Genomic DNA, 25,067 nt, shown 5'->3' on the forward strand with positions numbered 1-25,067 from the left:
CAGCAGCGGGACAACGGCCCGAGGGGGCGCGAGGCGGCGCCGCGCGCATGCGCGCCGTCCCATAAAAGGCCGTCGGGCGGAGGGGCGCTGCCTGCAGCTCCGTTCGGACTCGCCCCCTTCGGCAGCGCCCATGGCCTTCCCGCCGGTGAGCGAGCAGCGAGCATGCGCGGCGACGGGGAGGAGGGGAACGGGGGGGGGGGGAAAGCTCGCCGTCGTCACGTGACTTCGCACGTGGGCGGTGGGGTGAGCGCTGGGCGGGAGCGGGGCGCTGAGGAGATTGGGCGGGAAAGCCGTCCTGAGGAGAGCGTCGGGCGGCCCCGCGGGGGGGGGGGGGGGGCAGCGCTGTGATGGCCCGCGGGTAACGGGGAACTTGTGCATAACCGGGACGGCGAAGTGACCTAGGGCTAACGGGGGCGGTAAAAGCAGGCTGCTAGTCGCCGCCCTGCTCGCCACTGATGCTCCTTCTCTCTTTCCAGAAGGAAGACAGAGGGAGGAGCATAAAGGACTGCTGGGACAGCCCAGATGCCCCTGCCCTTTCCACTTGCAGCAATGCAGATATATTCCGCAGGATAAATGCCATGCTGGACAACTCTTTGGACTTCAGTGGTGTCTGCACCACTCCTATCACTAAAAGCAAGCACGATGTCTTGCCAGGTGACGTAGCTGTGGAAGCGGTGTGGCAGGCCCTGCTTCCTGCAGGCTGGGGGCAGTGGGAGCAGTCTGCTTTCACTTGATTTGTTCAGAACACGAGGCTGTGTGCCAAAGTGAGGGGTGCTGGGCTCAGACTTACTTTAGTGTAACTAAAGGATGTGCCCTTGTCCCTTTAGAGTTGGGGAGGCCTGCTAGGAAATGTACCTGCCCGCAGCCTGGTGTTGCTGGTGCTGCAGTGCTCATGTCGAGGGCTTGGGTCCTGGCCAGAACACTTATGGACCCCATAAGTCAGAGGCAGGAAGAGCAATCTCTATTGCTGGCCATTACTGAAAGCAAACCGGTTCTCTAGACATATCCCAAAACAAAATGGGAAGTAAAGGAGAAAAAAAACCTCATCAACTTGTAACCTTGTAAACTGGCAGGATTCATTTGCAGCTGCTCTTGGTGGCGGATTTTCTTAACTCTCCAGGTGTGGGAAGTTGTAAACTGGTGTCTAATGGAACTGGTGGCTGCTTATGTAGTGCAGTTTTGTTCTGAACTAGCACAGTGACTGCTACCAGGTAACTTCCAGTGCAGCTTAATCTCCTGAGTATTTAAAGGGTTTAGCCCTGTTCACCAAGGGCTGATCTGGCCATGTGATCTGTGCTGGTGCTGCAGAAATGCCAGAGGGAGTGTGGATTGTTCCCTTCTAGGTAGAGATCTATACCTGGTGTGGCTAGAGGAACAGCTCTGGAGATGCACTGTCAGCTTTTGAGAGGTTGCGTACCGAATATTAAGTCATTCTGGTCAGTGTTATGGTTATTAATGCTTTTGTAGAGGCTGCTGTTGATCTGATAAGACTCTTCTGTCCCTTAAAAGAGTAGCTGTCAGTATTGCATCTGATCTTGATGTGCTGGAAGGGCAAGGGAGTAATAAACCCATGATGCTGCTGGGATGTGGTGCTTCTGTTGGGAACTGCATAAAGTTTCTTGGGAGAGGTGCTTCAGCAGGGGAAATCCTTGCACTTCAAATCTATTTGTAGTCCTCAAGCTTCTCAGTTGTTTCCTCAGGTCAAACTGAATTTATCCCGGATTGGATGTGTGTCTAAGCAATGCCATTCAGCAGTAAGAGGATTATACGCAGTGAAGGAGGGACTGCAGGAGTTCATGGCCTTTTGCTAATATGGGGTCAAGGTGTGCTGGTCAGAATGACATCGGACTGAGTAATATATGGCAATAGCCTCATTCATGCTTTTGCTTCTGACACATTTGGGAAGTTACTAGACAGAGCTATACAGCAAAGGGACTGCTGTGAGAGACTTACTTGGGCATACCCAATGTTAAGGATCACCTTGAAGTTGTTGATATTCCTTGGTGAACTTAAATGCCTTGTCAATATGTTTGGAGTTGTCAGGCCCTGACTGCTGTGTGGTTTTTATGTTAGACCTCCTTATGGGTGCTTGCTCCTATAGCTTCCCAAACATAAGGCTCAGGTCAGGCTGGTGCTGTAGGGCACAGTGGGTAGTGTAATTGTAGAACTCGTCTGATGGCTTTGGAGACAGGATTGTTTCCAAGTAGCTGCTTCTCTCCAGAGAACCAGCCTTGAAAGGCAGAGCTTCCTCAGTGTGGTGGCATGCGTGCTCAGCCCAGTCTGGGTAAGGAGGTGAGCAAAGCCAATCTTTAACTAGCTTTTGTCGCACGGCTTTTTCAGATGGAGTTGTTTGCCAGACTTGCAAGCCAGGCGTTGCTGGGTGGAAGGTGCTGCTGCAAGTTTTGGTTAAGAAAGCTAAACCAGCTTTGGAAATTGTTAGCCTGTTCTATAGGCACGGTGTCCGGCTTAATTAAGTAGAACAGAGAGTAAAGCTCCTTCTCTTTAGCCTTTGTTTGCTCACCTGGCTAAACTGACTGGAGTTTCAATTCAAGCAAGCAGGCTTAAGATGGCTAACAAGTACTCTAAATATAGCCATTATTTTGTTGTAAATCAGCCACCCATTGTGCAGGGTGGGAGTGGCTTGAGGTGCCAAAGTGTGTGTAAAGCTGCTGCTGTGGCCCATCAGCCCTTAATGATTCCAAGTATTTGCTTTACCTAAGAAAAACTAAAGGACAAATGCAAACCAAGACTAAATCTGCTTCCTGCCCACTCTCAATTGCAGTTAGCTAATGGCATCTCTTATTGAGCCACCCACAAAGTACTCCATGGTACTACAATGTGAGTGCCTGCGTTCTTCACAGCCTTGCAGCCACCAGCATACGTGCCAGGAGCCCTGGATGTGTGGCACCTGGGATGAGGGGACAAAATGCTGTAAATGGTCATCTGGCACGTGGTCCTGCTTACTTGGGTTAAATGGGATGTCAGCTGGAGTAAAGCTGCCCCCAGGTTGCACTGAGGGCTGTTCTGCTTTCCCAAGTAAATGCTGTATACCTGGTATGCAAAGCTGGGACAACTCAACTTGGTACCTATGCACCCTTGAAAGAGGCGGTGTCCACTGCCTTTGACACGTGCTGAAGATCCAGCAGGCTTCCTTTGGGTCTCCTGACCTGCTGTGCTGGTGAGGTGCGCAGTCGATGCAGTAGTCCTACAGCAGTCCCTTGCTTGGTGAGGTAGGTGAAGCAGCAGCAGCTCAGTTGCAGCTTGTGTAGCTTCGTGAATTGTTGGTTGCATCTGCTCAGGTGCTTTTGGTAACCAAAATAAGGCAGATGCCTTCAAAGAGATGGTTCATATGGCACCAGATTTCTCTACTTAGAGTCTTCCAGATTACAGGGAAGATGCTTAGTTGTGCAACTAGTAGGTTTATGCCTAAGAAGAGCTTTCCTAAGCCCCCAGTGATCCCTGGTTGTACCTGAGAAGTACCACTGGCTCATCCTCTAAAGGCTTGTGCTGAAGATTTGTTTTAGTCTTGTGTGCAAATCATATTTGAGAAGCTTAATTTTCACAGATGCAACTCCTAGCCTTTGGAACTAGAGGGATAAAAGATGTGAAAGGCAAAAGGGTGCCTCTGCTGTGACCCATTTGGCTTAGAAACGCTCACTTTATCTTCTGCTTTGCTGGACTGGATTTAAAAGGTCAACCTTGGGTAGTGCTGTTGTGCACCAAGATGTCTTGGAGTGTCAGTGAGCCTTTCTGCTTTGCAGCCCAGCTGTGTATGTATGCACTCCTCTAGAGGGCCTTGTTTGTGGAACTCTTAGCAGTGTTCTGCTACAAATGAGTGGGAGGGTGAGAGACCTCCATGTGGCTGCAGCCTGTGCTTAATGCAGGTGGGTTTAATCATTCTACTTCCACCTCTTCCTCACACTTCAAGCTCAGTGCCTTGTTCTCTCCATGCAGATTTAGCTTGTAATTTTCTAAGTACTTCTCTATTTCAAATGCCTGGCTGGTGCAGCCACACTACATACTAGACTGAGGAAAGAAGCCAGGCTAAAGCTAACTCCTGGTGGTGTGGCTTTAACTACATGGGTTCCCTAGCCCAGCTGGGGAACTGTTTAAGCTGGTTTGGGTGGGGGGCAGGTGGCTGCAGGCTGTGTAAGCCAGCTGGTGGGGTTGAACCTAAGGGCTGACCTGTGCTGAGATGCAGCTTGTTAAGAGGTCTTGTGCTAAGGACCTCAGAATGCGGCTGAAACAAAACCCAGCTGGCTTGGGCACAAGCCCAGTGCAGCAATGCAGCTCCCTCTGCCAGCATGGTTGGGTTCCAGTGGTAGCTCCAGGAGAAGTCTAGATTGCAGCGTTTGGGCTTTGAAAATGCTACAGCAAAGCATTGGGTTGCAGAGTGAAACTGATATTTGGTAGGCACATACTTGCAACTGACTTGAGGTTGTGATTGTTTGGACTGAATTTCTGTAGGAAATTAATCCCATCAGCCCCGTGTCCTGCTTGCCAGAATATTGTGTGATGAGGGCTGATCTTGAAGGTGGTAGAGAACTTGGTGATGAGATCCTGCTGCCCACAGGGAAGGTGGCTTGCCCTTGCCAGGGCTGTGGGCTTGTGCATTGCCATAATCACAGCAGTGCTGCATATTCATATGGGCAAGTTGTGGTTGCTGTGGGAACTGAGTTGTCTGAGCAGTGTGCTTTTGTCCTCCCTACAGCTGGGTTGCTAATGCTTTTAGAGCTTGTCCAAAAGCAAAAACTTTACTGGAGGAACAAATGCAGGAAACACCCAGTTGAAGATGCTGTGTGATACTGTCAGAAAAATACTCTGTGCTGTTACAGGTGCTTGGTTGAAATGTGACTGAGTTGGTGATGCAGCTTGCACTGGTAATTTTAGAGGAGCAGGAGAATGTGAAGATGCTATCCCAGTCAAGTCCTGTAATTTTCTACCCTGTCACATCCTGACCATGGAGCTTGGGCTCCTGAAACCACCTTAGGATGAAAGTGATGGGCCTCACCTTGGTGCTGGCTGAATGGAAGAGGACCCTGGGGTGTCTGGGATGGCATGTGAGGGGATAATGTGATGGGCTGGAGCTGCGAGTGGTGCACACAGGGTGCACATATGATGGCACGGTGGGAGGGAAGGGGGCAGGGGGAGGAGGAGACAGCTGCCACAACCAAGGAGCCAGCTTATAAATACCCTCTGACTCAGATTTTTGGAGCATCGTGTGGTTTCATCAGCCCCCAGATCCCACACTAAGCTAGAATTTGCAGGCTATGAACCTGCTGTTTCCTTAGGCTGTTGGCACAGGCTTAAACCAAGGCAGGAGCCTGCTGTCTCCAGTACTGTGGGCTTGTGCAGGGAGGGGAGGGATGGGGGAGACCAGCGGGTGGAAGGGAAATAGGCTGTGGAAAATCCCGATGGGAAATGGGATCGGTGTGCAGCACTCGCACAGACTGGAGCGGGATAATGTGCTCAGTAGTTTGGGGGGCTGGGGGTGTGTGAAGGTTATCCTTGTTACTCAGTGGTAAACAATGCAGAGTCAGGGTGACAGAGTGGCTGAGCTGAGCCGAACAGATGATGCTAGCAGAATTGTGAAGCTTTGCGTTGGGCTCTGAATTGGAGCCAGCAGCTGGAGGCTGTCCAGGACTAAAGTGTTTTTTGGGTTTTGTGGGTGGAAGGGAGGCGGGGACGGGAGAGCTGGGTAGCACTCAAACTAACTGTCTGCTTTGTCGTTGCTGGGGGGATTGCTGTCTGCTGTGCTGTGGAGCTCTGCTTTGTGCTGCTTATCTTACCAGAGCTGTGCCCCTTCCCTCCTCCTGCCTGCTGCCTTCTCTTTCGGGGGAATCCATCCTTTCTTCTTACCTCTGTCTTGTAAGAGCTGATGCGGTTCTGTTGCATGGCTGAGTGACGTCACTGTCAGCACAGTAAGCATCAGCAGCCTGGTCACATGCTGACCCAGTCAGTAATGCAGGCGGGATAGGAAGGTGGAGGGGCTGAGGGGGGTGGGGGGGGACTAGATTCTGGACATATGGTGGCCCTTCCTTTTGGGGTGCGACTGCTGGCTGTGGTGGCAGCAGCTTCAGAGCAGCACGAGACCTGCCGTGGGGCTTAATGCTTTGGAAAACTCCTTTTGAAAGAAAAAAGCAGCCCTGAACTCTCCAGCTTCTGTTTGTTCTCCATCTGAGCAGACTTCCAGGACTCTGACGAAGCAGTGGCGAGCAGGATGCTTTTCCCCACATCCACGCAAGAGTCTTCCCGCGGCCTCCCTGACACCAACGACCTGTGCCTTGGCCTGCAGTCCCTCAACCTTACGGGGTGGGACAGACCTTGGAGCACCCAGGACTCTGATGCTGCTGCACAAACTAGCCCACAATCCGGTGAGTCTGCTGATACATGCTGCAACAGTTGTTGGATTAATTTGTTTTGTTATTTTGCGCATTTTAAGCTAATGCTGAGTGTAATAGGGTGCTGGTAGCTACTGGTGGGGGTTTATCAACCTCTACTGCTTGTGTAATGTGGTGAGGGCAGGGTTGAGTTGGGAAGCTGTGCCACAGCCTCGTTTGCTCTACTGTCTGTTTGCTGCATGCAGAAGTGCCTGGGCTGGCAGAGGAATAATGCAACAGAGCAGGAACGTTCTCCCTGGGTGGGTTGGGGGTGTGGTGCCTTGGAGCTGAGCATGCCAGCTGTGAGCAGAGATCAACTTTGCAGCCAGCAGAAATCCCTGGTGATTGGCAGGATGTGTGCTTGCAGAGGGACACCCTTTGCCACAACGGCACCTGGCTCTGTGTTTGGGGCCAAGCTGCTTGCAGCTTTTGGAGAGACCCTTTCTTGTTTCTGTTAAACAACTGCTTTGAGGAGATGCAGCAGAATGGCTTCTTGTTTTTAACTCCTGTGGCCCTGTGCAAACCTGTGTGATCAGCTGCCTGTGAGATAGTGGCCTTGTTGTTGCCTTGCCCTTCCCTCAGTCCTACCCAGTCAGCTCTCAGTTCTGGTGGGGTAGGGAGCTGCTTGGAGTACCTAGCACCATGCGGGAGTCAGAACTCTTGCTGAAGCACCAGACCTCTGTAAAGCTTGTGTGTGCAGGAGGAGGAAGGGGTGTTACATGCACGACATCTCCCTGGTTTTGGGGTTCTGGCTGTGATAGAGAGGGATTAATTTATTTTCCAGCCCCACAGGGTTGTAAGAGCAGCTCTGCAAGCACTGCTGTGCTTTTTCAAGTATCAGTCCGTGGAAAGATCTAGTGCTTTGGCAGAGTTTGTACAAGTTCAGTCTGGTTGCTACAGAAACTCATCCCTTTATAGCAGCGTGCTGTTGCTTTGTTAAAAGGGCAGTGCATTTCTGCACAGATTGGGGTGACACAGGAGGCTCCAGGCATGAAGTTGCTGCTGTTAGGAATGTAGATACCTCCAGGGCCTACCCACATCCAGTTTCTGTAAGGCAGGGCATGCAAGCTGAAGTGTGAGCCCTGGCACAGGTGCTCAGGTTTGTTACACTCATGCTGCAGCAGCTCTAGTCTTGCTCTGCTGTAGCACATGGTCCTCAGGGTTTCCCCTAGTGAGCAAGGGAATACCATGCTCTTGCTACGTGTCCTTCAGTCATAGCCTGCTGAAACATCATGGGATGATGGGGATATAAAGAGCTCTTTGCATATCTTGTCCTAAGGCACCTGTACCAATAACTTCAATTTCCATCATTTGCTACTTCTGGTATTCCCTTGGAACAGGAGGTGGGGGTGACTGGGGTATAAACCAGCTCAAACGTAGCTGTGCGCCTTACCCCAGAAGAATCTCAGGCTTTATGACAAAAGCTGTCATGTTAATGAGATAGCATTTGCCCCTCTCCATCCCTCCTTGCCTTCAGGATGCGCAGTGGTGAGGCCAGAAGTGCTTGTTGGCCTGCCTGTGTGTTAATTTCCTCCTTCAAGAACTGTAGAGAAGTGTAATGCTGGTATATGTGCATGGCTGCATGTAGCTCAAGCCTGCCCACACCTCCCACGTTTGCAGAGCCAGAGCTTCTGCTCTCTGAATGCCCTGGAGTAGCAACACAGAGCTCCCTGGGAGGTTGTGTAGCTTGGGAGCCTCCTGAGGGAGGCTGCAGAGCTCCTCTCTGAGCGGCAAGGGAGTGCTCCTGTATCTGAATGCTGTACAAGTCCCAGCAGCTAATGTTTACAGCATTCTGGATGTGCCATGGCTGGAAGAGGGAGAATGTAAGCAGGGTGCTACCATGTCTGGGTGCTCATGATGCCTGGCCTTGCAGTCTGGGCTTCTCCATTGGGGTGTCCTGCAGGCAAGCGTGTGAACAGTGGACTGTGTCTAGGGGCTAGGGAAGGATGGTGTTGCTCAGCTACTGGCAGCCAACCATTGGAAGGTTCCAGCAGTGACTCAGCTGCACAGACCCACGGGGAGGTGGCTAGAAGTGTGGAAGTGTTTTGTTGTTGTTTTTTTTTTTTATATATAATGTAAAAACCTAACAAGCAGGCTAAAAATACTGCTAATGTGATCCCCTGCAGTGCCTGTACTTGAGTACTGATGAGCTGGTACCTCCTCTGCTGTGAGTGCAGAGCTCTGAGCCAAAGGGAAGGACCTGCTGCCTGCAGACTTTCTGGGTCACCTTGTGCACCTTGAGCAGTGCCATGTTGCAGGACTGGGTGCTGTGATGAGGTGTAATGAGGGTGGTTTGTATGCTCCTGTCCCACTTGCCAAAGGGATGCTGAAATGCCTGTGTGCAGACCAGGCTGTTTGCAGTGTGCCTTCCTTCTGGGTGCAGTGCCGTAATGCGCTGAGGATGTGTCCTTAGCCCTTGAGAGCATGCCAGCTGCACTGCCAGGCCCTGAAGCTGGTGTCTGAGAGAGCCTCTCTGGGAGGCAGCAGCTGCTGCAGGCTGGAGCTGTTTGCATTTATTGGCTGTAGGACTGAACTGCTGTCTCATAGCAGAGAAGGCATATCAAGCCCACTGCTGCCACTAGGTCTGTCAGGCTAGAGGTACTTCATTCAGCCACAGACAGCTGCACTGCGGCCTAGGGAGGGGCTTTTGCAGGAAACTGACCTCAAGTGCTTCCAGTTCTGGAATCCCAGCTGCATTTCTAGAGGCAACATTTCCCCTTCTTTCAAGTATCCCACATCAGGCAACAGCTTGCATCAAGTTCTGTCTTTATAGTGGCCGGTGAGGTGGGACAGCCCTTGGTGGTACCCTTTATTTTCCCTGTTCCTACAGGAGTGCAAGCAGTGCAGTGTTACTCCAGTTCTTGCCCCAAGAACTGAGCAGATCCACATATGTCTCCCTGGACAGCTTTGGCTTGCTTGCCTGGTCTGTCCTGCATAGGGTCAGCTTCAACTTATGTGGGACAGGCAGGCTTACCTACTGGGAAAGTATCTTAGAACCGGTCTGTTAAAGTGGGTCTTAGCAGTTAGCAGGTGCACTGGAGGAGTTTTCTGTGCTGTTCCCTGGAGCTTGGTCTGGGTCTCTGTCCTGTGTTGCGTCTGGTTACTGACTGACAGATTCTGGCCCAGGTGTGGGCAGTGCTTGGAGTCACTTCTAGCCTTCTGTTTTGTTCACATCATTGTAAATAGAAGGAGCTTGTTCCTTCAGCCTCCCTTAGGAGATCACCAGCCTCTAGGACTGCACTGTAGGCTGCTACCAGTGCTTCAGGGAATTGCTGGTGATGGCTTTGCCTACTGTAGGCCTGAATGCCCTCTTTGGGCAAGGATGGCCTGAACAGATAAGCAGTTCCTAAATGTCACCGAGTTCCTAAGCATCACCCTGGTGCAACAGCAAATTCCACCTTATCTTAAATCTGCTCTGGAAGCTGCAGCTCTGACTGCGTAGATACCCTTTACTGCCATCTCATCCTGCAAGGTTACAGCTCTAGTGCTGGGAAATGAGCTGAGGTAGTTCTTCTCAATTCTCAATTTTCCTGCTTCCTACAGTGCAGCAACTTTTTTCTTCAACAAATGTGAATGTACCAATTATCTGTGGCTGCTTGAAATCTGGGTTGGAGCTGCAGGCAAGCTGTTGTGCATTGCCTGGATGAGAGTTAAAGCCTCTGTTTGGAGTCTGCCAAGCAAAACCCCATCTCCTGAAGGAGAATGTCTCTCAGAAGATGAGAGCTGTTGCACAGGAAGAAACACAGCTATTTTCATGGACTCCTGGCCTAGTGTCTTGTGAGCAGTGAGGGGGACTTGTGAGCTGCTCCCCAAGGATAGGACTGGCTGCTTTCAAACTGTTCTTAGCATACCATGTACATGGCAGTAGGTAACTGAGAAGTCCTGTTCTCCAGATCTGGTTAGCTTTGGCAGGAGGAAGCAGGAAGCACCTAGCTTTCTGTGGTGTGGTACTAACTGTAGCTGTGGCACAGACCAGGGTTGAGATCAGAGACTTGCTGATGAGTCTAGGGTAGTGGTTGCTAATGAATACAATGAAGCAGTAACTGTTGTTCTTAGAGGGCTGGAGCTGCTTGCTCTGAGTGCTCAGCTCAGTCCCTGGAGACAGGATCTGGGTGACAAAGTCCCCAGGGTGTTTGTTCTGTTTCTTCTCTTCTTGTGCTAAAGGAGGCTAAAGATTATCTAGTTTCATCCCCCTGCCAAGGGCAGGATTGCCAATGACCAGACCAGGCTGCCTAGATCCACATTCAGCCTGGCCTTGATCGCCTCCAGGGATGGATGGAGCATCCACAGCCTCCTTGGGCAACCTGTTCCAGTGCATCACCACCTTCTGTGTGGAAAGACTTTCTCCTAAGATCCAACCAGTTTAAAACCATTCCCCCTTGTCCTGTTACTGTCTACCCTTGTAAACAGCCAATTTTGTAAACAGCCCCTCCTGTTTATACTCTTCTTTCAAGTACTGGAAGGCCATAATGAGGTCTCTCCAAGCTAAACAAGCCCAGTTCCCTCAACCCTTCTTCATAGGAGAGGTGCTCCAGCCCTCTGAACATCTTGGTGGCCCTCCTCTGAACCCATGCCAAGAGCTCTGCATCTCATGCTGGGGGCCCCAGACCTGGATGTAGTACTGCAAATGGGCCTTGCAAGAGCTGAGTAGAGAGGGGCAATCACCTCTCTCTCCCTGCTGACCACTTTTCTTTTAATGCAGACCAGAACACAGTTTGCTTTCCAGGCTACAAGCACACACTGCTGCCTCATGTCCAGCTTCTCATCCACCAGGGCCCAGGACAGTGATGCTGTCATGGGGCTCTTCCCCCAGTCTGTATAAATACCTGAGATTTACCTGGCCCAAGTGCAGTACCCTGCACTTGGCCTTAGTGAACTTCATTAGGTTTTTGTGGGCCCACTTCTTCAACGTATCCAGGTCCTTCTGCATGGCTTCCCTTTCCTCCAATGGATCAACTGCACTGCTCAGCTTAGTATAACCTGTAGACTTGTGGAGTGCAAACAGCTGCAATACTTTATATTTGGAGATTAATGACAATTAAATGTGGTAAGGGAGAATATCTTGTGCTCAAAGCTGGGAGCTGGCTTGGCTTTGTGTGGTCTCCTGTTCAGCTGTTGTACGCAAGCAGTACCTACACAATGCCCTTACAGGAAATTTTTTGCACACCCTCATAGCTTTTGTGGGGCGTTTTGGAGAACACACTCAGCGAGGATGTTAATGTGCACTTGTGAGGATATTTCAGCAACTTCATGGGCTGATTTCCCAGCTGCTGGCCATGCTGTAGAATAGAAAGCCCAGTGCACTTGACAGATGCAGGCTGTTCATGTAGAAGCAGTTTTTTTTTTTTTTGTTTTTTATCTTTAGCAGAATAACGTATGTATCAAAGAAGCAAAACAAGTATCAAAATGTTGAGTTTGCAATTGGTTTCTAGTGGAAGTTGCTCTTAATCTAGTTCTTAGAGCTTCCATTTGAGCAGCTTTTCCCAAACAGGCTTATTTTCTACTTGTGCTGATGCTGTAAAAGAAAAGATGCGAGTAGGTGACCAACTTAACCAAAAACCTAACCAGCATCTCTTCTTAGGATACCTGCCTGCTCCCAAACAGCACAGAGCTGTGACAACATGGGACTCAGTAAACAGGATGGGGACAGTGCCCTGCTGCTGGATGGGTCCCTCCAGCCAGTGCCTTGTCTTTGCATCTGTTGTCTGCCTCTTGGAGCTCCTCTGTTGCATTGTTCCCTTATATGCTGGCAAAACCGCTGAATCACAGGTGACGGCTGTGCTGCTGCCAGCTCAGGCTTGTGATTGGGACCACAGACTGTCTTTAGTTGCTCTTCCTTTGCTGCAGCCTGCTGCCTCACCCAGACATCCTCTAAAGAACTTTTCTGAAGACTGCTATCCCGATTGACTTGACACCCCCACAAACTGTGATGCAGCTGAGCAATGAAAATGAGTCAGCTTCAGCCTTGATATCACAGAAGCTAACACATGCTGCAGAATTTGCACCCTGGTTGCTGCAGCAGATAATTGAGAGGAGTTTAGTACTTAAATATAGAAGTGTTTGTTCTTGCGGCTTGCAGATCTGAGGCTTGTTGTGTGGAATTTGACCTGAATATGTTAGCTTTTAAATTTCTCCAGGATTGATACATGCTAGACCTTGCTGTATTTCAGTGTTCTGATCTCTTTAAAGACAAAGTTGTGGCAGCCTACTTAATGAGTTTTGCCTGCTTACTTGTAAAATCCTGGGTTGTATTTAGCTGTCCTTACTGATTTTAAATCTACCCTAGGCATCTGTTTTCCCCTCCCAGAAATATCATACTAAATTCCCTGCATGAAGAAGCTGTCGAGTATGTTGTCAGCCAGATCCTCCTTGCTCAGAGCAGGAGGAGGGCCTGTGCTCACAAACATTAATAAGCAAAAGGCAACAAGCCTCTGTTCCTGCTTCTGCTGTTGTTTCCATTTCTCAGGGCATGCTGGGGAAGTGACTTAGCATGTTGGTGCCAGAACCAAGAATAGACCTCAGGTGTCCTGACTCTAATTCTGTGGTTCAGCTGTGGGATCATGCTGCTTTTTTTCTTTATTCCCCTGCCTCATTTGTTGCAAACCAGAAATAGCTGCCTGAATATCCTCAGTTCTTCTTTGTCCCAAATGAAGAATCTGTCAGAGCAGAAGTTCCTCTTCTATAGTTCAGAAACAAAAAGGGCTGTGTGAAAGTTACTATTTAGATGTTGTTTGCTACAGTCAGATGATGGTTGCAGATCTGGACGCTGCTTTCCTTAGATGTTGGCATTTGGTGTCAGATGGCTGAGGCTTCTGTTGTGATGTTACAGTCCGACTTAAGGTGATTCTTCCCAGCATGGCAGTGATTTTTCTCAATTGCTATTGGGAGCATAGTGAAATGAAGAGGATTTGAGTCAGTCCTCAGGAGGAATCCATGCTCAGATTGGTGGTGCTGGGTCTGGCTCTGGTCTGAACATGTAAGGCTGCAAAATGCCCTTTTACCTCCATGTCCTTTGGCTGTTGTGCTTAGGAAGAAGGGTTTTTTTTGTTGTTAGTGTTTGTCTGCTGCAGATTTTGCCCATTTCTTTTTTTCAGTGGCTGCAGGTGTTCCAGCTCCCCCAGGCACTGTGAGGCTCAGTGGATACAGGCAAGAAGTGTTGAAACTTGGCTTTGGGTTAGTCTGCAGTGTGGATTTCTCCATCCCTGTGGTGATCAGCCTAGCGTGGTGGAAGGGGGAGAACTCGCTTTGGCAGCCTGTTTGGCTGCATCGCTGCTGTGACTACAGAGGCGTTAGCTGTAGCTGTAGGAGGTGGTTAAGGTGCCTGTTTGCCTTTCAGACATGCAAATGTTTCTCATACCATGAAGCTGCCTGGTGTCTGTAGGAGGTGCTGCTTTTTGGCTGACTAAAACATTCAGCCTTTTCCCACCCCACCAGGGTAGAGTCTGGTTGGGCAGTAGAAACTGCAGACAAGCTGTTTTTCTGGAATTGCAGCAGGGTATTGTTTGGGACATCAGCCCTTTTTTCCCCCTCTACAGGCTTATTTGACAAATGACAAAGAAACTGCACTGTGTTCAGTCTCCAGGGCCTTGATCATACTGCTTCCCTCCTGCCACTGTGCCTCAAATGTGTGTATGGCACTGCAGCCACTGGGCACAAGCAGATGTCAGCAAGTAGAAGGTAGAAGCATGGTGGCTCTGAAAGCCTCTGCCCTGCTTGTCCTGATATGTGTTCCTCTTCATTTCTTTACCCCTGCATCCACAAGGAGGTGAGGACAGTGGGGCAGGCTTGCAGTGCAAGTAGTATCTGGAGACAAAAATGTCCCTTTCTCTAACCCTGCCTGTGCTTATCTAGTGCTTGGTGCCACTGCCAAAAGCAGCATCACACACACACACACACATCAAGAAATGTCTGGCACCTGCATGCTTGTAATGCAGAGATCCAGGGCCTGGCATACTGCTGGAAGTATGTGACATGACACTCAGCAGGAGTGTCTTGTAGGTGCCCAGAGTTACATGTGCTTGGTTGGGGGGGAGCTGAGAGCAGTGTTTCTGTTGGGAAGATCTTGAGCAGAAGGACACAAGTGTGACATAAGTGTTCTTGCACTGGGCAGGGATCATTTTCTAGATGACTTGTCTGGAACTGATGCACCATGCAGCAGAGGTGCTGCTGTGCTTGCAGCTGTGCTGAATGTGCTTGTTCTGTTGTGTGGTCCCCTGCAGCCTGAAGCAAAGACAGGAGTCATCATTGGGAATACAGCTCAACAGTGGCAGAACTTTCTACTGCCAGGATTAAGAATTCAGTTACCAGCACTTATCTTAAGGTCTTACTCAAGACAGTGGAGTGTTATTTGTTACCAGCATAGTGGTAACGTTTTTATTTGTACAGAGTCCTTCCCTAAACTGCTAGCAGTAGTAAACCTGCCTATGCAGGGCTCATCTTTACATCTGCTTCTTGTGAAATATATTTGGTCTAAACTACCAGGAAGGTCTAATCCTTAAGTGGCTGTAAATCATAGTATGCAGGGAAAAAAGCCATATCTCCTTAATACCAAGTGCATTACATTGCAAACCTAGCTGGAGCATGGAAGAATAAAAAGTGAGATGGGCTGTGTTGGGCATTGGATGTCTTGCTGTTGGGGTGCCTTTCCCAGGGTGTGTGCCACCAACTGCGGTCTGCTCTGGTGGAGCTCAAGGCAGGGTAAGTTTGTGGCAGCTCAGTGGCTGGTGTGCAGAGTTAAGGGGTGAAATGGGGTTTACAGGACAGAATTAGCTGGAAGAAGCTGAGCCTGTGGCTGTATGCTCCTGCTGTGAAACATGTGGCTTGGACATCTTTGGGTGTGATGGATTCAAGATGCCTGTGTGTCAGAGCCCCAAGGTGATGCAGGGGTGAAGAGGGCACATAGCATCAGTGCTGCTATGATGGCATTTATGAGGAAAAGCTCCAGCAAGAAACAGGACTAGATCCTCCAATTCTCATTCTCTAGAGAGCGACCTGAGTACCTGCTGTATGGAATAGTGCCACACTGGTGTCAAGACTGCTTTTAAATCTGTCAGTGTTTGGCTGACGTGCTCAGAGATGGAGCATTCTGGCTCCAAATTCAGTCATTAGAGCCGCAGCAGTGAGTCAAAAGTCAGAGAGGAGTTTCTATTAAAAGCTATTGGTTTTGCTGTCCACTGCAAAGGAGAGTTGGCATGTGCCTCTCTTGCAGCTCTGAGCAGAGGCCTGAAAAGTTCCAGAAGGTTTCTGTGACCTGCTGTGCTCCATACGCTGTTGCTGTTGCAAAAGGGAATAATGTTGACCCTCAGATTGAAATTTCCAGCATAAGTGTGAAAAAATACTTAGTTGCTTGCACTTTGCTGCTCAGGCTAAGTGGGGTGGGGAGGGGGAAGTATTGTCTGTCTGCAGTTCCACTTCAGGATCTCCAGGGATGCTCTTGATACCAGAAATTGCTGATGCATCTTGCTTATGCACTAAGGATGGTTCAAGTCCCCTCTTCTGCAGGAAGGAGGGAAGGACAAGGCAGTGTCCCAGAAAGGTGTGTTTTTATTGTGTGCCCCGGATCGTCTGAGTGCAGAGAGCTGCCTGCATTTGGGTACTCTAGGGCAGTGGAGATGTGCAGAAGGAAACAATATCTGGGCTCCGGTGCCAGTGTTTCCTGGGCTATCTGCAGAGGCTGGCTCCAGGGGATGCAACGTGATTGCTTGACAGGTGCAGAGGATCAAGCAGTGAGCCTAGCCTGCAGCTCTTCCCCCTCATGTCCCTGAGGGCTGCTATGTTCTTCCAAACCCTTGGACCATCTGGGGTCTTGTGGGGTCTCCCAGAAGCTCAGTATGCAGAGCTGTTAGGAAGCTTCTGGAGTAAATAAAATCCATCTGTGTTAACAGCAGGATGCCAGTGCTTTCAGAACCAGAGATTGGTTGTAGCCAACTTGGTGGTAGGTGCTGCAACTCAGCTGCCCCGTGCTTTTCAGATGCCTGAGCACTTGACCCCTTAAAAGGCCAATAGTCCTGCTGCTCTTGGACACTCCTGCTGGTCTTACTGTTTTCCTAGCTGCAGTGTCATACCGTCAGTCCTGGGAGAAAATGCATAAGCAGTGGCTTTAGCAAGTCAGTGTGGCAGCGTGGATGAAGGTGAAACCACCGAGCTCCCCAGAACAGTTCAGTGAGGTTCTGCTGTGCCCTTGAACCCTTGCTGCTGCAACCTGGTTGAGGTGCTGGTCCTGTGACTTCAAAGGTAGTGCTGTGACTAGGAGTGGAGTTGCAGGGCTTTGATGCCTGCTAGGAGGAGGGCATCAGTGCTGGAGCGTTTGCCAGCCGTGAGGCTTGGGCCATGGGATCAGCTGCTTTGCTTTGACTCCTGTGGTGTTTAGTGACTAATCAGATTTTTGAGCCTGCTTAACAAATTCAGCTGTCTCCTTTGAACAATATGCTGGCTGTATTTTTAAATGCAATCACGTGGCTTTGGAGAAGTCGGCGAACCAGCGTAGCGCAGCTTGCCTGGGCTGGGAGATGCTCTGCCCTGCTCTGTGCTGTGACAAGGAGGGAGCAGCCTCCTCCCGACTGTAAGCTGCCTGCAGCAGCTCTCCCTCAGTTTGCTGCTTCTCCGCTCGAGTTCCACTGCTTGTAAGTACTGCTGAGGCTTGCTGTGGCGTTACGCTGACTGTTGCTGGTTCGGGTGTGAGCTCTGCTGCAGGGGGGAGCTGAGCAGATATTCAGAAAGCTCCCTGTTACTTTACCATGCAGTCTGTTTCCAAGTACCTTTTTGGCACAGTGCTTAGTCCAGCCCTGTGCAGTGGCTGAAGTGTGTGGGGAAGGGGAGGGGCTGGTGCCTCTGCTAGGGAAACTTTCAGAGGTAAAGCCCTACAAATGTGCAGGGAAATACTGTGGATCCAACAGTGAGCTCCTGTGGATCAGTTCTGCCTTATTTTCTTGGGAACCAGCTTGTGCCAGACTGGGTTTTCTGTTGAAGTTTCGAGATTGCTCACTGTGTAGCATGGAAGTAGAGATGCCAGCTTCCAGCAGGTGTGGGGATTGGGGTGGGTGTGTCTTCTCTCCTTGCTTTGGGCAGCTTTCTCTGACTCTGGGGCAGTGCTAGTACTTACTGATTGTAGTGTTCCTCAATATGAGAGTGTGTTTTTGTTACTTACCTGTTCAGTGTTAAATTGTTACTCATTCTGTACAAGAGCTCCTGAAAACCTGGTTTAAGACCTGAGATCAGGTAGTTAGGAGGCTATCAAGTGGATCCCAAATTCTCTTCCCTGAAAACTGAAAGCTTCAGGGCAGGCCGCCTTGTTTTGCAGCCTCTGAATAATTAAAACCATTTCTGAATGCTTTGCTCTTTTTGTTGAGTTTGGGGACATGCTCAGCTTGCTGAGACTTGCTCCTCTTGAATAGAGCTGGCTGGGGCCGTGGCCTCCATGGGATGCGTGTGGCCAAGTACAAGCTGCCTTCTCTCTCATGCTGCCCTGCAGAGCAGGGTGCTGGGAGCTGAGTGCCCCGGATGTTCCAGCTCTCTGCTGGCTTCATAGCAAGGCATTTTCTTACCTTTTTCCTCCACAGCAGAAGGGAAGAATTACTGTGTGGGGAAGCAGTCTGTTGCATACTTGTCTATTGGCTCTTGTACACAAGTCTGACTTCAACAACATGGGCTGTTTCTCTCTTGCAGTTCTCAGCATGCTGAGTAGCCCTCTGGGGAGTGTCCTGGGGAAGCCCCCGCTGGGTTTCCTGCCCCTAGACCCCATTGGCTCAGACATATCAGAAAAGTTTTCTGCTCCTGCACTGAGGAATTCCCGCCTGGATTCCCGCTCCATCCTGGACTCTCGTTCCAGCAGCCCTTCTGACTCAGACACCAGTGGGTTCAGCTCGGGCTCTGACCACCTCTCGGACTTGATTGTAAGTTTGGGCCCTGCATCTGCTCTCTGCAGCCTGGCTCCCTGGTTTGTGGCACCTCTCCACGCTTCTGGAGGGTGCAGGTGTGCAAGGCTAGTGTCAGTGGGTACAGCTGCCTCCAGCCTGGGCTCCTCTTGAGCTCCTTTCTGTGCCATTTATTGCCCTTCTGTTTTGTCTGTACCCCTCCGTAGGCCCACTTTTTCTAGATTAAAATGGGTCTAGCCTGCTCAAGCTCCCTGAAGTGCAGCTAAATTTGGAAGCCAGCAAGCAAGGCGAGCATTTATCTCGCTGACCCAGTCTGTGCTTGTGTCCTGCTTGGAAGATTGGTTCTTATGCGGGCTTTCTCTTGCAGTCAAGCCTTCGCATCTCCCCACCTCTGCCCTTCCTTCCCCTTGGTGGGGTGTCAAGAGACCCTCTCAAGATGGGAGTGGGATCACGGATGGATCAAGATCAAGCTGCCTTGGCTGCAGTCACCTCACCCCCAGCCAGTGCATCAAAAAGATGGCCTGGAGCTTCTGCGTGGCCTTCCTGGGATCTCCTGGACTCTCCAGAAGATCCCTTCAGTATTGAAAGAGAAGCCAGGCTGCACAGGCAAGCAGCAGGTAATTAAAATAGCGGGTCTTAGCTGGCTTCAGTAACTGTGGGTGTTTACTTAGAGTCTTACGGGGGGAGTGGGAAGTGTGTGTTCCTGTTCTGAGCTCTGCTTGTGTTTGTCCAAGCTGTGAATGAAGCGACCTGCACCTGGAGTGGGCAGCTGCCCCCAAGAAACTACAAGAACCCTGTCTACTCCTGCAAAGTGTTCCTAGGGGGAGTCCCGTGGGACATCACAGAAGGTGAGCAGCCTGCATCCAGGTGCTCCTGCCTTGGCTGGGTGCTAGGTGGGCTTTTTATTCTCCCTGGGTGCTGTTGTCAGTCCCTATAGCTCATGGGGGAGGCAGGGAGCTGGAGCAATATTTGGGGGGTGTAGCTGTTTGTAAAGACACTGACTTCTCTCCTCCCGTATGCAGTTGGACTGATCAACACCTTCCGTGCATTTGGCTCACTGAGTGTGCAGTGGCCTGGTAAGGATGGCAAACACCCACGCTGCCCTCCCAAAGGTAATATGCCTAAAGGTAATAGCGACACGGTAGGGTTACTTTTTTCCCATGCTATGTTACAGCACAGATGCTGGGATGGTATGGCTGCATGCTGGTGACTGGATGGTACAGAGCACTCTAGGGTAAATGTCTCACTCTCGCTTGAGTCAGCACTGGGGCTGCAGAGCACTGTCACCTCTGGCCTGTCCCTAGCAGGGATGGGTTGAAGCATTGGGGTACAAAACATGTGTTGGTGCTTCTAGAGCCTAGTATGGGACCATTCTGCTCTGGTTGTGGCTACTATTCTCTGCCAGTGCAAGCACCCAAGATACACACACACTTGGCATGAAGTGTGTGGTGAATGAGAAAGTTTGCAGAAAGCAGTGGGTACCAGCGAGGTGAGCAACCTTTGGGCTAAATCCTGAAGTTGTTGGGTTGATTTGTAAGCAGTAATGAGCTACAGCATGACAAACATGGTGACTGATTTATAGGCTGGCAGTGTCTAATGGCCTTGCTTGATCACCAGAGTGATGCGAGATGTAGAGTGCTGGCACTGACAGTGATGTAGAGCTCTGCATTGAAGTTTTTGGGCTCAGACATCTGATGTGCAAAGCCAAACCTACTCTCCTGCAGTCTGTGCTGTGGCCAGGCCCATTGTGGCACCTTGTAACATCTAGATGTGGCTGTGTGTGTAAAGATGCTGTGACACAGATGACCCTGAGCACAGGTATATTCTGATGGAGAGGTAGGCTTTTCTCTCCAGCTCTGTATGTCACTAGCAGATCTTGCCTGCAGTACTTGAGCAGGAGCCTCCTGCAAGAAGGGATTGGACAGAGCAACAGAGATGCAGTGCAGATGCTAAAAGTACTGGGAGTTATTCTGAAGGAATCTGCAAACTGAGGTGATCTTCTTTGTCCTTCACTGCAGTCCTAATGCTGTTTTTCTACCTTTTACCTCCAAAGGATACGTTTACCTGGTGTTTGAATCAGAGAAGTCTGTGCGTGCTCTGCTGCAGGCATGCTCACAGGACCTGCTGAGCCCTGATGGGCTCAGTGAGTACTATTTCAAGATGTCCAGCCGCAGAATGCGCTGCAAAGAGGTGAGCAGGCCCATCATTTCTACATACACTCGTTTTGCAGAGATACTTACCGTGCTCTGGTCTTTATTAAACCCTGCCTGCTTCCAAAAGGGATGAGTTTGGTGCTTACTGCAGGCAGACACTTACTGCAGGTGCTGCCCTGTGCAGGAGCAAGGCCTTAACTGTAGATTGGGTACTACTTACAAGTTTGTAGAGTTTAAGAATTCAGCTCTCACCTAGACAGGTGCAAACTAATTGCACTCCAGACAGCTTTCCTGTTGTCTGGCTGTTGGCACACTTCTGTGCCTGGTGATTTAGCTCTGGCAGAAGCTGCTCCTCTTCAGAGCCCTGTATCAGCTGTCTAGCAGATGGAAGCTCCTGTTGGAGTTGGCAGCGGGTGGTTTTGTCAATCCCTTTCAACAATAGGCTTCTGGGCTAGGAATGTAGGTGTAGGCAGAAGGTAAAATTGGTCATGCATGGACTGTTCCCTGGCTGCCAGCCCCAGTGGACTGACCTGTGTTTTGGATTCTACTTTGTCTGAAAGCAGAACAGGGTGGTGTGTGTGTTCTCCTTGCTCTGGAACTGCTGTCACTTGGATGTGGACACTGAACAACTCAAAGAGGTGTTTGCAAACTGGGGGTGAAGTCTTGAGGGCCTGGGCTGGTTCCTGCTGACTTACTGACCTGCTTGCACATCATTTCAGGTGCAAGTGATCCCTTGGGTGCTGGCAGACAGCAACTTTGTGCGCAGCCCCTCCCAGCGGCTGGATCCCAGCAAAACTGTGTTTGTGGGGGCTCTGCATGGGATGCTGAATGCGGAGGCCCTGGCAGCTGTCATGTGTGACCTGTTTGGAGGGGTGATCTATGCTGGCATTGACACGGACAAGCACAAGTACCCCATTGGTGAGTGCTCACTCCACTGTGGTACACTTGAAGATGCCCAGGCTGCAAGCAGTGCCTGCTGCTTGGTCCCATAGTGAGTTCTGGGGAGCAAGCAGCCAGCAGGACAGGCAGCCATCCCTGGGAGTGGATGTCCCACAAGGATGTAGGGATGCAAGTCAAGCCTTGGGTGTGCTGACAGAGCCTGGCAACTGGAAGGTTCTGGGTTATTCTGCAGCAGCTTGGGGTTTTTGACACCTTCAGGCACTGCTGAAGGGCTTTCTGCCCTGGTTCAGTGCTGTGAACAGCCAGTCTGTCAACTGCCAATGATCCTGACATGCTGTTTGGCACTGTCCTTACACAGCTTTCAGACTTCTGGTCAAGGTTTGTGCCCAAGGCCTGGGTTTAGGATATGCTTGTGGTACTAGATGTTGAAGTGGCTTTTGGGGGGTAGTCCTGAGAAGTGGGGAATGGAGGTAGACTTTAAGTACGCTTGTTGTTCCCATAAGACTGTATGAAGTCTCGAATCCTTGCCCAACGACAAGCTGTTCTTTGCTGGCAGCATTAGGGCCTAGAGCACAACCTTGAAGCCTCCTTGTGCTGAGCTCAGGTCGCTCCCTCCAGTGAGAGAGATCTGGCTCCAAACAGCAGATTTGTGCTTCAGCCTTGCAGAGTTAGAACTGAAGCAATGTGAGCTCAGCTCAGTAAATGAACTGTGCTTTCACTTGGTTTAAGGGTGGCTGAAGTCTCCTGTGCTGAGATACTGCCCCAGACTCCCTTGATGGTCTCTGTATTGGCAGAAGGCTCATTAGGGCAGCAAACTGTCTCCTGCATGACTATGGTCATGAGGAGTTTCAGAAGGGAAGCCGTAAGCCCTTGGAATCAGAGCCACTGCCCTGGGTGTATGCAACCTTCTTGGAGAGAAGAATCCCCAGAGCTGAGCTGTGATTCTTAAGTGCAGCTTAATGCCCAGAGCAACCCCTGGCATCTACCCAGTGCTGCAGGACTGGCTGGGGGGCCTGGACAAAGCATAAACATATTCTGAGCAATGCCTTCAGCTCCAGCTGCCAGCATATAGGAGCATTGTGTCAGTCAGAGCTCCTGTTAGGATAACAAAGAGAACTTGTAGGTAAGCATGGGTTGGTTTTTCTGCAGCATAATAAAACTTGGCTGGGAACAAGTGGTGCAGGAGTACTGCTGACTGCCAGCAAGGATGCAGAATGCAAGACTCTGAGATGAGTGGGAGGCTTAAAATAAAAGCTGCTGGTGCTGCTGAGCTGTCTCAGCACCAGCTTATTTCAGGATCACTGCCACATCCTAACCAGTCACTGAGTGTGCTTCCTGCCCCTGGGCACTGCCTTGGACTAACACTTGTGCTCTGGCTTCTCCCAGGGTCTGGCCGCGTCACCTTCAACAACCAGCGCAGCTACCTGAAGGCAGTGACTGCTGCGTTTGTAGAAATCAAAACAACCAAGTTCACTAAGAAGGTGAGAGGAGCAGGAGTGGCAGGAGAGCTGAGCGTGTAGGGGATGGGTGCTGCTGCTGGGGGCACCCTGACCGGCATGGCCCCGTGTCCCTCTGAAGCTGCCCCAAGTGGTCCTGCTGGGCCTGCCCTGTCTCTTATTTTGTGCTGACTGCCTGGTTTCCGGTGCAGGTTCAGATCGACCCGTACCTGGAAGACTCCATGTGCCAAGTGTGCAGCAGTCAGCCCGGCCCGTTCTTTTGCAGGGACCAGGTAATGTTTCTCCTGGCAGTGCTGTGTGGATGAGCAGGCTCTGCTCTTCACAGCTGGGGTGCTTGGGGTTGTGCGTTGTCCTCTCCTAGTGCTGCTTGGAGGACAGGGTGCTGAAGCAGGAGCCCCGGGCTCCACACAGCCTTTGGAGGTCTCTGGTGCTGGCTGGGGGAGCAGGGACGGGGGGTGGGAGGGGTGGCACTGTCAGCCCATCCTGACTGGCATTGTTTCCCTCTGCTTTCCCTGCAGATCTGCTTCAAGTACTTCTGCCGCTCCTGCTGGCACTGGCAGCACTCCATGGAGGTTCTGCGTCACCACCGCCCGCTGATGCGCAACCAGAAGAACGGGGACTCCAGCTAAAGAGGCAGTCGGGGTGCGGGCGTGGGGGAAAGTCCTTTTGTTAACCTGCCAAGCGGAGAGCGCACGAGCGTGCCTGCTGGTGCCAGACCCAGGCTGGGAACGCGCTTCCTGAGGACTAATGGGAAAATCTTACATTCACGTTTGCACTTGCTGGTCTTTTTGTTTCTGCACTAATGCACAGTGAATTTTGTCGGGTTTCGTTTGGGGTTTTTTTTGGGGGGGGGAGGAGTGTCCCCTCGCTCAAGTGATTCTGCAGTTCCCAGACTTTGGTTCCTAGTTTGACGAGAAGCAAAAAGGGCCGCGTTGTTGAGAAGGTGTTGATGCAGATGCCTTCACCTAGGATTTTTATTTATTAAAGGCGCTTTTTTACATTCCTTGCAATACTGATGGTAATAATGCAGGTCTCATTGGCTCCATTTTTTTGCAGTTGCCATACAGTGCCTTTCCATTCATTTAACCCCCATCTGAACGGCATAAACTGAATGTTCAGCTGGCGTTTTTTACTGTAACAACAAAGGAGACTTTGCTCTTCATTTAAACCAAATCATATTTCATATTTTACGCTCAAGGGTTTTTACCAGTTCCTTTTTACACTCTTAAAACAGTTTTTAAGTCGTTTGAAACGAGAGATTTTTTTCTTTCCTGGCAGCTTTTAACATTATTGCAATTAGTGTCTGGGGGCTGCTGGCCGGACGTTGTAAATCGAGGCGTTTGCAACAGAAACAGGACAGGATTTCTGGGTTTGAGACTGGACCGGATAAACGATCTCTGAGCTGCTGTATATAGTTTTAAATAGTTTGTTGCACTTAAGGGGGGTTGATAGAGGTTTTTAATCACAAAGTCACAGGACTTACTTTCCTTTTGTAACTAGCTAAAAAAGGGCTGCGTTTTGGTGGATGAATGGAGGTTCATAGGAGCCCTTTCTCTTAGAGGGGACAAGTACTCTTCCTTTTGTTTCAGAAGCGTATGAAGGAATGGTGCAGTCAACCGAAATGCTGCTGGGATTTGAGAATTGTTTTTTGTTTCCTTTTTACTTTCCCCTCTATCAGAAGCTGTGTGCCAAAGAACCAGTGTCATAATTTTTTCCCTCTCCTGCTGAGCTGATGTTGCATTGTTGCATATCCCAGCTGCTCTTTGTGGGGTTTTCGTGAAGCTGTGTGTGAAGTCTCTACCTCATTGTAGTATATGCAGGCAAGACTGCACTTTCCTACAGATGCGTGGAGTAAGCTGTGGTGTAGTTTTTGGCACATAATAAACACGTTGCAGCAAAAAGCCCTCTGTGCTCTCTTCTTTTTGCCCACGTGCACCTTGGGGATGAGATCTCTGCTCCTGGATTAAAGCTGTTGTCATCTCCTATGATAGAGATAACTGGTGCCGGGGGTGATGTGGGTACCATCCAGGCGTGGGACGTGCGGTTTCAGGCTTTGGGCCGTAGGTTCCAGCTGGAGCTGGTTTCTCAGCGGGGCAATGGGCTGCTCTGCCTGCACTCAGCATGCTGAAGGGCCCCACGTGCTCCCTTGGGGCTCCTGGGTTCCTGATACAAGGGAACTACCTATACCTGATACAAGGCAATAGCCCTCTCCCTGGAGGGGAGGGGGGCTCTGGTTCCTTACGTGCATCTCTCCTTAACTTCTCATGCTTGAGTTTATGGGGCTGGCCCACATCAGCCCCCTAG

At 50.5% G+C, this 25,067-nt stretch overlaps 1 protein-coding gene across 6 annotated transcripts; it reads left to right on the forward strand.

Annotated features, from left to right (window-relative positions):
• The first annotated feature begins 73 nt into the window (after positions 1-73).
• On the forward strand, positions 74-24,659 carry CPEB1 (cytoplasmic polyadenylation element binding protein 1). Of its 6 annotated transcripts, none has more exons than XM_072345642.1 (12): positions 74-145; positions 477-654; positions 6,186-6,374; positions 18,045-18,271; positions 18,621-18,870; positions 18,988-19,101; positions 19,276-19,380; positions 20,307-20,443; positions 21,126-21,324; positions 22,693-22,787; positions 22,955-23,035; positions 23,282-24,659. In XM_072345642.1, the coding sequence occupies exons 1-12, from the start codon at positions 131-133 to the stop codon at positions 23,390-23,392; spliced, it is 1,701 nt and encodes a 566-aa protein (XP_072201743.1). In that variant the 5' UTR covers positions 74-130; the 3' UTR covers positions 23,393-24,659. The 6 variants fall into 6 exon arrangements, with proteins under 6 accessions (XP_072201743.1, XP_072201744.1, XP_072201745.1 ...); XM_072345643.1 differs by having other exon boundaries at positions 19,276-19,365; XM_072345644.1 differs by lacking the exon at positions 74-145 and adding an exon at positions 204-243.
• The last annotated feature ends 408 nt before the right edge of the window (positions 24,660-25,067 follow it).

This window comes from Excalfactoria chinensis, chromosome 10 (assembly GCF_039878825.1).
Source record: "Excalfactoria chinensis isolate bCotChi1 chromosome 10, bCotChi1.hap2, whole genome shotgun sequence".
NCBI lineage: Eukaryota > Metazoa > Chordata > Aves > Galliformes > Phasianidae > Excalfactoria > Excalfactoria chinensis.

Coding starts and splice junctions, on each gene's coding strand:
- CPEB1 (XM_072345642.1), top strand. Junction 18,871..18,987: donor GCTGCACAGGCAAGCAGCAG/GTAATTAAAATA, acceptor TGTTTGTCCAAG/CTGTGAATGAAGCGACCTGC. Junction 19,102..19,275: donor CCCGTGGGACATCACAGAAG/GTGAGCAGCCTG, acceptor TCCCGTATGCAG/TTGGACTGATCAACACCTTC.